General features: G+C 45.0%; 2 protein-coding genes across 15 annotated transcripts in view; one reads left to right on the top strand and one right to left on the bottom strand.

Annotated features, from left to right (window-relative positions):
* The first annotated feature begins 874 nt into the window (after positions 1-874).
* On the top strand, positions 875-10,402 carry DEXI (Dexi homolog). The gene is made up of 2 exons (XM_054842770.1): positions 875-1,829; positions 9,413-10,402. The coding sequence occupies exon 1, from the start codon at positions 1,338-1,340 to the stop codon at positions 1,617-1,619; it is 282 nt and encodes a 93-aa protein (XP_054698745.1). The 5' UTR covers positions 875-1,337; the 3' UTR covers positions 1,620-1,829; positions 9,413-10,402.
* The window catches only part of CIITA (class II major histocompatibility complex transactivator), a 45,261-nt gene continuing 38,178 nt past the window's right edge, over positions 3,354-10,436 (bottom strand). For 6 of the 14 annotated variants that reach the window (XR_008579376.1, XR_008579377.1, XR_008579382.1 and 3 more), the window contains 4 exons: positions 9,538-9,641; positions 8,832-8,864; positions 5,666-5,725; positions 4,835-5,108 (listed from right to left, as the gene is read on the bottom strand). The gene's annotated coding sequence lies outside the window, so the exon portion shown is untranslated. Of the gene's footprint in view, positions 3,794-4,834; positions 5,109-5,665; positions 5,726-5,802; positions 6,209-8,496; positions 8,569-8,831; positions 8,865-9,537; positions 9,642-10,056; positions 10,164-10,436 lie in introns of those variants that run through there. The other 8 variants (XR_008579369.1, XR_008579371.1, XR_008579372.1 and 5 more) reach the window with 8 other exon arrangements.

Below are 10,436 nucleotides of genomic sequence, written 5' to 3'. Positions count from 1 at the left end.
CAAAAAGCAGCCTTTTAATGTGTACCTCCCAACTACATTCTAATTTGAAGTAAGTTGGGGCCCTGATGTTCCTCGTTCACCTCTCATAACTCAAACCGAAGCTGCGCTGGTGGGGTGTCATGACCAGAGGAGAACAGGATGCTGCAAGACACAGCCATGGACAGTCATCTTGCTACAGTTTTTCCAGTAAAGATTGTACATTTAGTTTTGAATCGGCTTAAAACCTAACCTAATTAAAGCAGACCAAAGAGAGCAGGGCCATTAATGACTGCCCTGATCTGGATTTAGATTTTTTGCTTTAACCAGATAAAGAAACTAAATGAAAGCAAAAGCTGAAGAGCTTGTCAGCCAGTGTCACCCCCCACCCCCCAAGTTTAAAGTCATGCCTTTGACTATACTTTGATGTAGGTAAAACCGTGGCCAGTAAAGAAATGCCTCCACCGAAGTCAGAAGGGGCCCGGGCCCGCACGGCTGCTCCAAGACGGCCTTGTCCAAAAACGGCAACAGAAAACAACCTCCCGGGCAAAGAAACACGCAAACCCTGCCCACCGGGCTGCTGCGGGGTGCTGAAGTGCTCGGGGGAGGCAAGGATTGGGGAGGCGAGGAGCGGGCACCACAAGACGCCTCCTGTGCTCTCCAGCCCGATGCGGCCGGCCCCCGGGCAGGCGGAGCGGAACCCGGCTGCCGGTAAACTCGGCGGAGGCGCCGGCTTCCGTCACTGCAGCTCCAGGCCAACCAGCAGCGCCAGGGGCGGGCGGGCGGTGCTGCGAGGGGACGCGGCGCGGGTAAACAGCCGCGGCATGCGGCGGGGCGGGGAGGCGAGGGGGCGGGCAGGAGGGGTGCTGCCGCGCAGGCCGGGGCTGGCGGGCTAGCTGACGGCGGCAGGTGCTCCTCGCCGACCGCGACAACGCGCCTGCGGGCTCCTTCCGCAAAGTTTGCGGGCGGGAGGAGGAGGGGAGCCGCGGCGGGACTGCAGCAGCCGGGCTGGAAATGCTCCTGAGGAGCCTCCTGCCAACGGCGGGGCTGCGGTAGCGGCGCTGAAGCCCGCGGTGGCCGCCCGCCTGCCGGGGCGCTTCTTGCTCCGGGAAGGAAGGGACCGAGCCGGCCGCTCTGCGGCTGTGCCGCCTCCGCGCCCCTGCGGCGCTCGCTTCTTCCCAGGGTCCGGCGCCGGCTTTGGGATTTTGCCCTTTCCTGCCAGCGGGGCTGCGGAGTGCGGTCCTGCGGGCCCCGCTCCCGCCCGCTCCCCCCCCCCCCCCCGCGCCGTCCGGGGAGGTCGGTGCCCGCTGCGGCACCCGCAGCCCTCGCCGCCGGAGCCCGCCGCAGCCCCGCACGGCTGCATGCCCGCCGCGGTCTCGGCACGTCTGGATTCGCTGGAGTCCTGGGCCTTCCATGCGCTGCTGGTGCTGCCCTATATGTTTTACGTGGGCTTGTTCTTTGTCAACGTGCTGATCCTGTACTATGCCTTCCTGATGGAGTACATCGTTCTCAATGTAGGCATCGTCTTCCTGCCCGAGGATATGGACCAGGCTCTGGTGGATCTGGGGGTGCTCTCCGACCCTGGCTCCGTGCTCTACGAGACGGACAGCGAGCTGGACGTCTTTGATGGGTACTTGGAGTGACGCCCGGGGCCGCTCCGAAGGGACTGCGGGGTGACGCCGCCCGGCCCGAGTGTCCCGGCATGGCCGTCGCTCTGGGACCGTCTCGGCTCCTGCTGCGCAGCGTCTTTGCCACATGCCCCCCCCCGCCCCCGGGTGCAGGGACGAAGGGGGGTGCCCGGGACCCGCTGCCGCTGGGCAGGGCCGCGGACACGCAGAGGGCTCACAAGGGAAGTAAGTCATTTCCTCGGGCTCGTCCTTGGCGGCGGCCCGCGGGGCGCTCCCGGCGCCGCTCCGCCTGCCGTCCCCGTGCGGGCCCCGGTGCTCCGGCGCGGCCAGCCGCCCGGCACGCCATCCCGCGGGGGCGGTGGCAGGGCTGCGAACGGCCCTCCCCGGGACAGCGGGGCGGGGGGCAGAGGCCGGGAGCGGGCACTGTGCCGGCGGACACGCACCGCCGCAGCTTCCAGCGGGGGCGAGCTCTGCGGGCAGAGGGCCGGGGTCGGGCTGCCTGCGGGGCGGTGAGCGCTTCCCCGGCGCTTCTTCCCGCCCGGCACCGCCACGCAGAGCCCAGGGGCCGGTGGGGGCCCTGCTCGATGTCCTTTGCTGCGAGGCGAGGAGAATGTCTTTCCCTAAGGACTAATTTTGACAGTTCTGAGCCGCTGCAGCTGTTATGCTGGATGTTATGTTTACAGTTGGTCAACAATGCTAATCCGGTCTTGAAAGCAGCTCTGAATCGAAGTGAACATCCAGGCTAATATTTATTAAAATTCAGAACCACAAATACATTTTAATCAGATGACCTTTAAAGACTCTATCTTGGATAATAAGAAACATACCCATCTCACCATTCTTCTCATGGTAATCGTACCACGAGGGTTTGCTTGATCAATTTGTCATAGTTTTGAGTGATACTAAAACTCTGGTAATGTTGTAAGGATTTAGCATTTTAAAACACTGAAATGCAATTGGGAAGAAAATCACTATTTCTAGCTAGGACTTTCTGTGCCAAATGTATGTTAATGAAAACATTCACACATTAAAATGTGTTAGCAAATCTGCCAGTAGACTTTTTAGCAAAATATTGTCTGTAAATTTGAAAACCAGTTCAGGATACCTTTTTATTTTCTATTTGAAATTATGGAAATAGGAAATTCTGATGTAAGATTACAAACATAACCTTGGTGAACATACTATACAAATACCATTTAACATCAAGCTATTTTCATCAGTCTTCTAATTTAAAAATGAGTAAATCAATCTTTCCTGTAGTGCAATCCTTCATACAGGTTAAAACTGTCTCCTAAATATTTCTGTTCAGGTTCCATATAAAGCCATAGTAGCTGATTTTGGTCAATAGTTTAGAAGGAAAAAATGGAAATTTTTAGTGTTGGAGTAACATTGCACAAACACAGAGGAACAATGCTTGGTCAAAGGCACATAGGAGCATAACGGGGCGGGGGGGGGGGCTGGGGACAGATCTTTGTTGCTACTGAAGAAATCCCACTGCATGTAGTTACTGCAAATGAAAGTGCCTATGCCAACATTTGGTGGTCCATCCCAAGCAGCTGGATTAGAATCACTTCTGCTAGAATAGAAGGTCTGCAGTGGAACTAAACTCCCCACAAAACACTATTGGCTACTTTTGTGGCTGTCTCTTCTCCTCCTTTTGAGCTGGGCAAATAACACACATGCTCTGTATACCAGGAAAGAAATCCATAAAAACTAATGGAAATTTATGCAAAATCTTTGGTGCAAAAAGCCCTAGCCATTTTATCCCCCAAAACACCTTTCCCCAAACCTTATTACTCCAACACCATCTAATACAGGGATTAAAACTTTTTTGCTGACTAGGATTTGTCACAATGAGTTGCATCTAGGTTTCCAGAAGACCAAAGGAGAACAACAGACATAATTTTCCTCAGTGGATTTTTCCTACTACATGAACACATAGTTTGATAGAGCATAGGGTCTGAGCACAATTCTGTTCAGTGTAGATAAATGGGCTTCTTAAAATTTTCCTTCATATTAATAGGATAAGCAGCTCTGCAAACTACTTGATATTCTAATGAGGAAACCACGTCACCTCCATATGTAGAAATCAAAATACAGAGGCCTTCACAAAGCTCAGAAGTAAGTCTCAGTCTGTATCCACTGTGAGCTGATGGAGCTCTGCACAGGAACCAGCTCCTGCCTTGATCCTGTAATTTGGAATGTTTCATGTTAGGTGGTGGTTTCCACTGAGAATCATATCACAAATCTTGAAAGTTAGATTGATTATTAGAGAGCAAAAAATATACTATTACTGTGCTTCATCTATTTATATATTTAATTATATTTAGATACACAGCAACCAGGCCACAAATTGCATAATTATTTAGCTACTAGGCAAAGACTCAGCATGTCACCATGAAAAGGAATTTGTGTTAATACCTTGGTTACAAGTTTCTTCACCGTTCTCTGCCATTGCTCCTCACCAGTTCCCTAGCAAGGCAGGCAGAAGAGGGCCCTAATTTGGAGCTATGGTTTCTGCTTTGGGAGCAGAAGTAAGGGACCGAAGGGGAAGATTTAAATCCCTTTGGTGCCTAACCTGCAGTGACCTGAGTTCCATGAGTGTTAACCCATACTCTCCATAGGCCTAGGAAGGCTGCCCACCTGCCCTGTTCGCTTAGACCCAGAAGTGCTGAGGAGACACTGCAGGAAGAATGGGTCTCAGTTTTACCAGCAGAGATGAAAAATACATAGGCATTACTCTTTGCATTAAATATAAGAGGAGTGTTCATGTGACTCACCAGTGATTACTGAGAACAACTAAAAAGCTATGATTAGCCTCAAGTGAAACCTTGCAGTGTGCTCCTTGCATTTAGAAAGCGATGCCTTGCACCCAGGAGGTGTGTGGCATGCATGACAGGGAAACAAAGGGGGGAAATCCCGAGAGGCCATTCTGCAAAATGTGGAAAGGCTAATTTAGATGTAAAAATAAAAGAGCATGTGGATCAGAAAAGCTCTGTTCCCTCTTGCAGCAAAACCCTCACTTGAATAAACTCAGTAGGAGCAAAATTGTGTCCAGGTTTCTGAGCATAATTGGTGGCTGAGGTTGAAGGTAGACAACTGAGCAGCTCAGAGAAGCTTCCTATCCTATTCAAATGGAGAAATCCATCTGTGTAAACTGAGCAGAACTGAGCTTGCTCATGTCATCTGCTGTTTTAGCATGAGTGTGCCAGGTTCTTTATTATATCCAAAGTGCCCTGGAATAAGGTAATAGGACTGTTCTCCTTGTACTTTCTTAAAATCAGATGTGACTCATCACAAAGATCTCTAATCAGAAAGAAAATGAGCAAAGGTAATCAATAATGAAAACTGAATAGGAAATACTGAACTTATTTAATCTTACAGTGCAAACATTACCTCTGTTTTTTCATCAAGGTGAATTGTAATGAAAGTCTTCAGTGAGCAGAATCCAGCACTCAAAAAACTTGTGGCTCAGCACTTCTGCTGTATGCCAGCATCTAAATCCTGAATCAAAGAAATAGCTTTACTCACTAGCTCATCAATATAGTGCCAATTAGAAATGCAGGCTCAGTGACTATGAGAGACAGCATGGCCCAGTGGAGAGGGAAATAAGCATGCTGGACTCCTCCCTGTGTCTGCCACTGATGCCTTCTATGAGCTTAACTCGCTTGTGCCTCCGTTCCATCTCTCTGAAACAGAGATGCCATGTAAAGGAACAGATCGGAAGAATGTTTTCACTAGCGGCGTTAAGATACACATAAATGCCTCAGAATCCACCTCCTGACTTCTTCCTTTTCAGACTTTGAATCTTAAAAATAATGAGCACAGTGATACGTTACTTCTTTCACCTTGCTATTTTTCATTATGCTCTTCCCTTATTTGTAGAAGTCTCCATGTAAAAAAAAAAAGGTGGCTTGTTGACTCCATGATACAGATCAGTCAGCTGTTTTGTATGAGTTATAGTAACAACAAGATTAAGAGCAGTAGCTGTGATTTTTAGGACTGTGTTTTGAACTATTAGATGTTATTAAAATTAATATAAGTTGAGTGCTCGAACTCACATAATAGCTCTGCTTTAAGGAGACTTTGGTATTCTCACTCTTCTTAACAGGAATTCTATCCTAAATGGAAGACAAAATTGTGGTTAACTGATGAACTGTCCATTCAGACTCATTAACTACAGCCATAGACAGTCCTAAGTGATTTTCTACCAAATGCATGCATTTATGTAATGCAAAGAGAGGAGGCAGATTTAAAAAAAAAGTTTTCCAAAAGCTGCTGTTAATAACATGAATTAAAATGAGGCATATAAAATTAAGAGGCATTCAATTTATGATAGAAATAGTTCAGGCCTAAGTATTTCATGTGTTAAAAGTCCCAGCCACAAGTGATTTTAAAGAATAATTTTTTTAAAAATAATTAATTTCTCTGGTTCTTCCCTACCAAAAAACCCTTAATCAACTTGCTTCAATAGGTGGCAATAGCCAATTATCAGTTTTAAGCTGTCAAAGAAATTAAGAAATTAATCCAATTTAATTCTTCATGTTTGTTTCCTCTGGAGAAGTGGCAGAGTGACACTATAGTTCAGCTAGCAACTAGCAATCCTAGAAAAGAAGAATATTTTGTTTAGAGACATTTAGTTTGTATATTTGGCCAGTCCAACTCTGTATTTGTCCTCTCATAATGATTCTAGTTTATATGGAGTACAACTGTCCCAAAAAATAAATAGTACACAAAAATGACTAAATCTTTCAGTTGCTTCAGGGAAACTTTCAAACTTTCTTTTCCCAGTTGAGTTTTAGTACTTTGGCCACAAACTTGGGAAAAAAAAAAGCTGAATAGTTTGAATTATGCTCTCTGAGGACACAGACATGTTTCTAATATATGTGATAAAAAGGGTAAAGACTAATGGCAGCCATATATGGAAAATAATGGTATAATGGGAAATGATGACATGCACTGAATGATCTATTGCTGGGTAAAGCTGTAGTCCAGTTAATAAACTTAAGGCTATAGACTCTTGGAAGGGCCAGAAGAAAGACCCGAGGCTTGCTGAGACAGTAGAGCCCAAATAGGCCACGAGATCCGAAACATACTCTTGGAGAAAGTCAGGAAACAGAATGCAGACAATGTCAGGATGCGAAACAGAGTCACTGTGTTTCCTTTGGTCCAGCCTGAACTGTGAAGAACAATACTTCACAGAATTAACAAAAATATCATGATTGAGTTTCTTCTTCTAATGCTACAGTTATGCTATAATAGCCGTGCTGTTAAATGCTTACGGGTATCTTTTAGGTTCTTGGAAGACTACAGTTCTGAGATACTTGCTACCTTTTAATTTTTCATTATGTTTTGAAATTTTTGAAATTTTCTGTTAAAAATTAGGTTCACATGAAATTTGAAGGACAGACTTTTGATCAGCTGAATGGAAAGGCAAGATTGAATATCCTGATCAATTGTATCATTCATGCCCCATTTAATATCTGCCACTACAAATTACAGTCTTGGACTAGAGGCCTACAGCAATATTTGAAACTTCCATTAGATAGCTTTATGCTTTGCTTTGGAGGCCCAATACATTTTGCTGTGCTATTTTTAAGCCAGCCTAGAATTTGATCTACAGTGCCGAATACTAACAATCTCTCTGAACTGTCTGATCAGAGTTTTTGGTTCAGCTTGGAAAGTGATCAGATAAACATCAAACAAGTAACCTGTTAGAGCTGCTGTTTCCCCTTTTCTTGCTCTTAGTTTAAGAAACAGGACTTTGAGCATACAGTTACTGTTAGCAGGGTACCGTAGTCGATAGATGTTTGACAGAAATACCTCACTGGACACAAAAGTGCTTCTTGTTTCTGACGTAGACTCTACAGTAAGTAGCCCACAAGAACACAGGAATGTTGTGATGAGTCAGACCACGCTCACCCAGCCCTGTGTTCTGAAAGGGGCAGGGCATGCTCTCTGGGAGGGCACATGACCCTGATCAAAATCTGCAGTCTGGTCTCTTCATACGTTCCAGAATCCACAATGGTAGAATGAGGGACGTTAGAGGGCGCATTGCTGCCCAGCCCTTGAGCAAATGTTTTCCGAACCCACCACCTTTTGCCCATTCAGCGTTGTGAAATCCTTCTGGAGTTCCTTGCTATCAGTACAGCATCTGAATACCTGAAAGAGCTCATTTTCTGCAGTCTTGAAGATTTCTCTGTTCACTCTCTTCTCTGGGCCACTAATGGTGACGAATAAAAACTGGTCCCTGGTATAACCTGCTACTGACTTCTTTCCTACCAAGCCTTATTCTTTGCTTCCAATCTTTTAATCTGCTTTCAGTCCATAGAAAAACCTTTCCCCAATACTGTGTCAACCTGCTTTCTTTCAGCTTCCTGTAACACCATTGTTCTCAATACTGTATTCCTCAGTCTGTCCACGCTCGTGCAGAACGTGTGATCATCACATTTCATTCTTCATTCAGACTCCTCATACGTTCTGTTACATCTTCTGCACCTGAAATGCTGGCAGCCCTCCTGCCTCAGGTGCCAGACAGCCTGACACACGGTCTGCTGAGCCTCCGCTCCAAGCACAGAAAACAAAGAACAGGAGAGAGGCTGTGGTTTGCCCTGTAGCCCAGTGAGAGCCTTTCACAGAGCTCCACGCTTAAAGCAGATCTCTTAGCAGTCTGGTATGGCTTTGTATCACAAACTCCCTCCCCGTTATACAACAAGATTAGCACCTTTACTGTGTGGGGTCTCCTGCCTTTCCACGGTGCGCAGGAGGCCTGTAACACCTACAAAGGGGAAGGAGGGAAGAGCTGTGTGTCCAGGCTTCCTCCACACAGCGCAGATGATCTCCTGAGCTGCAGGCAGCCAGGGGACCTGCTCTTGGTCTGCCTACCTCAACTCTTCTTCAAGAGTTCATCCCCAGCAATCATCCTCTCTCAGAGCTGCACCATTCTACACTATATTAATGTCATCTGTAAGATCACAAGACCAAATGGATACAGTCATTAGTGCCCAGCACCTTCACAATCCACAGCTCTGGTTCTAAAGGCGGCTTCTCAGACCTTGTGTTTACCTCTAATGATAGTAAAAAATCACCTCTTAAGAGCTGTCGGATACTTTGACCCAGTCAAGGCAAATTAGATAAACTGGGATAAAGCAATATAACAGTAATTTATTCTTGTCAGTAAGACCAAGAAGTTACCCCAACATGATATTTAACTCTGTAACTACTTACCAGTGGATCCACAATACTTTGAAGGAAGTGACTCTAAAGAAGAAAAAAAGAAAGTGACCAAAATCAGAGGCTACATCAAACGCAGACAATACATAATTAACACAATTATACAAAAAATAACAACACTAACAAACAGTATCTGGTTAAGAAAATGTAGCCAGTTAAAAAAAATCAGTTTTAATAGGTAGGTCTAATGATATCAAACCTAACATAAACTGGGCAATCCCACTACTCTGTATCTGTATGCTACAGCTGGCCGTACTCTCTTAACAGCAGCCCTTACTAATTGACGTGATTGACAGCTTATTCTCATATACCCCTCACACTAATATCTTCACGCCTCTCAAAATTACACTAAGGATTAGTGTGCTCTGACATTAACAGAAACTGTTACATTGATTTCTCTGAAAGGTTGTTTAGGCCTTTACTTCTCACAGAATTATAAGCCATAGTCACAGATTTTTTTTTTAATTTTTTTTTTAAGTCAATGGCATGGTGCTATATCTAATATACATAGTGACTTCTCTGTTCATTTTAGGTATAGAGGGTTACTCTGTATTTATATGTTTTCTTTTAAACAGATTGATTAAATGCCTGAAATGGATTATGACCAGGTTAATGGATCAAGTCATGGAAAGAAACTATACTCTGAAATGTAGAGATGAAAAGAAGGACAAGGGGACAACAAGAAGAGTTGTCATCAGACCTTGTCAGTTGTGACTTTTCTCCATGGTCATTGCCTCTTGAGTGTCCACTAACTGCAGTGATTCATGCACCATACTGGGCTTCCATAGGTAATTCTGGGATGGACTGTATGAACAAATAATATAAGCTATGGTCTATTATAACAGAAAATCAAGATGTTACTCAGATTTGATAAACCTTTGAATAAATACCATGTCACCCGAATGGACACACTACATACTGCTTAAGCAAGTTTTACAATCACACACTGAAAACTCTACCAGCCAGTAGTTCAAAGACAGTGCTCTCTCAGGGGAAAATACGCAGGAGTGACTGCAAGAAGGTTCTGTTCAGGGCAGTAAGTATTATGGCAAGAATTGTGCTAGAAAGATATTTTATTTAAATCGTGAGTTTTGAAATAGATCAGAGAGTGAATTTTATATAAGTCAGGTGGATTCATTATCTAATGCAGAATACTTTGCAGATTGTTTAAGCTCATGTTCCTATGTACAGATGTGAAAGCGATACAATAAAAACTGACCTTTTCCATGAAAAAGTTAAGCAGTCCTGTGTTGGAGTTCTTTTTCAATTTGAACAGAAAATAATTCAAATATGCTTTCCAGGAAATTCCAGTTTTTCTACCAGTACCTGCAAGTAGTTCCAGATTGTTGAGATGGCCAGCATGTAGGAAATCCTTCTCATGAGCAACTACTTAAAAAATCAGATCTGAATTGAAACACCAGGAACTGTGCACTGTGGCAGGGGGAAAACCTACATGTTATTGAGGGCAGGTATTGTACCAGTTTTGTCTTACTATATTTTTTAGAAAAGTCTAATTTTCATAACTGTGCAGTTATGAAACCAAGTTGATGCATCAAGAACATTTCAGATAAAGCAGAATTGAAAACATTTCTCCTGAAC

The sequence above is a fragment of the Grus americana genome, chromosome 15 (genome assembly GCF_028858705.1).
Source record: "Grus americana isolate bGruAme1 chromosome 15, bGruAme1.mat, whole genome shotgun sequence".
Lineage (NCBI taxonomy): Eukaryota > Metazoa > Chordata > Aves > Gruiformes > Gruidae > Grus > Grus americana.
This window is presented reverse-complemented; position numbering and strand designations above follow the sequence as displayed.

Bases quoted from the DNA above. Each gene is read 5' to 3' on its own strand.
- DEXI (XM_054842770.1), top strand. From the start codon at position 1,338: ATGCCCGCCGCGGTCTCGGCACGTCTGGATTCGCTGGAGTCCTGGGCC.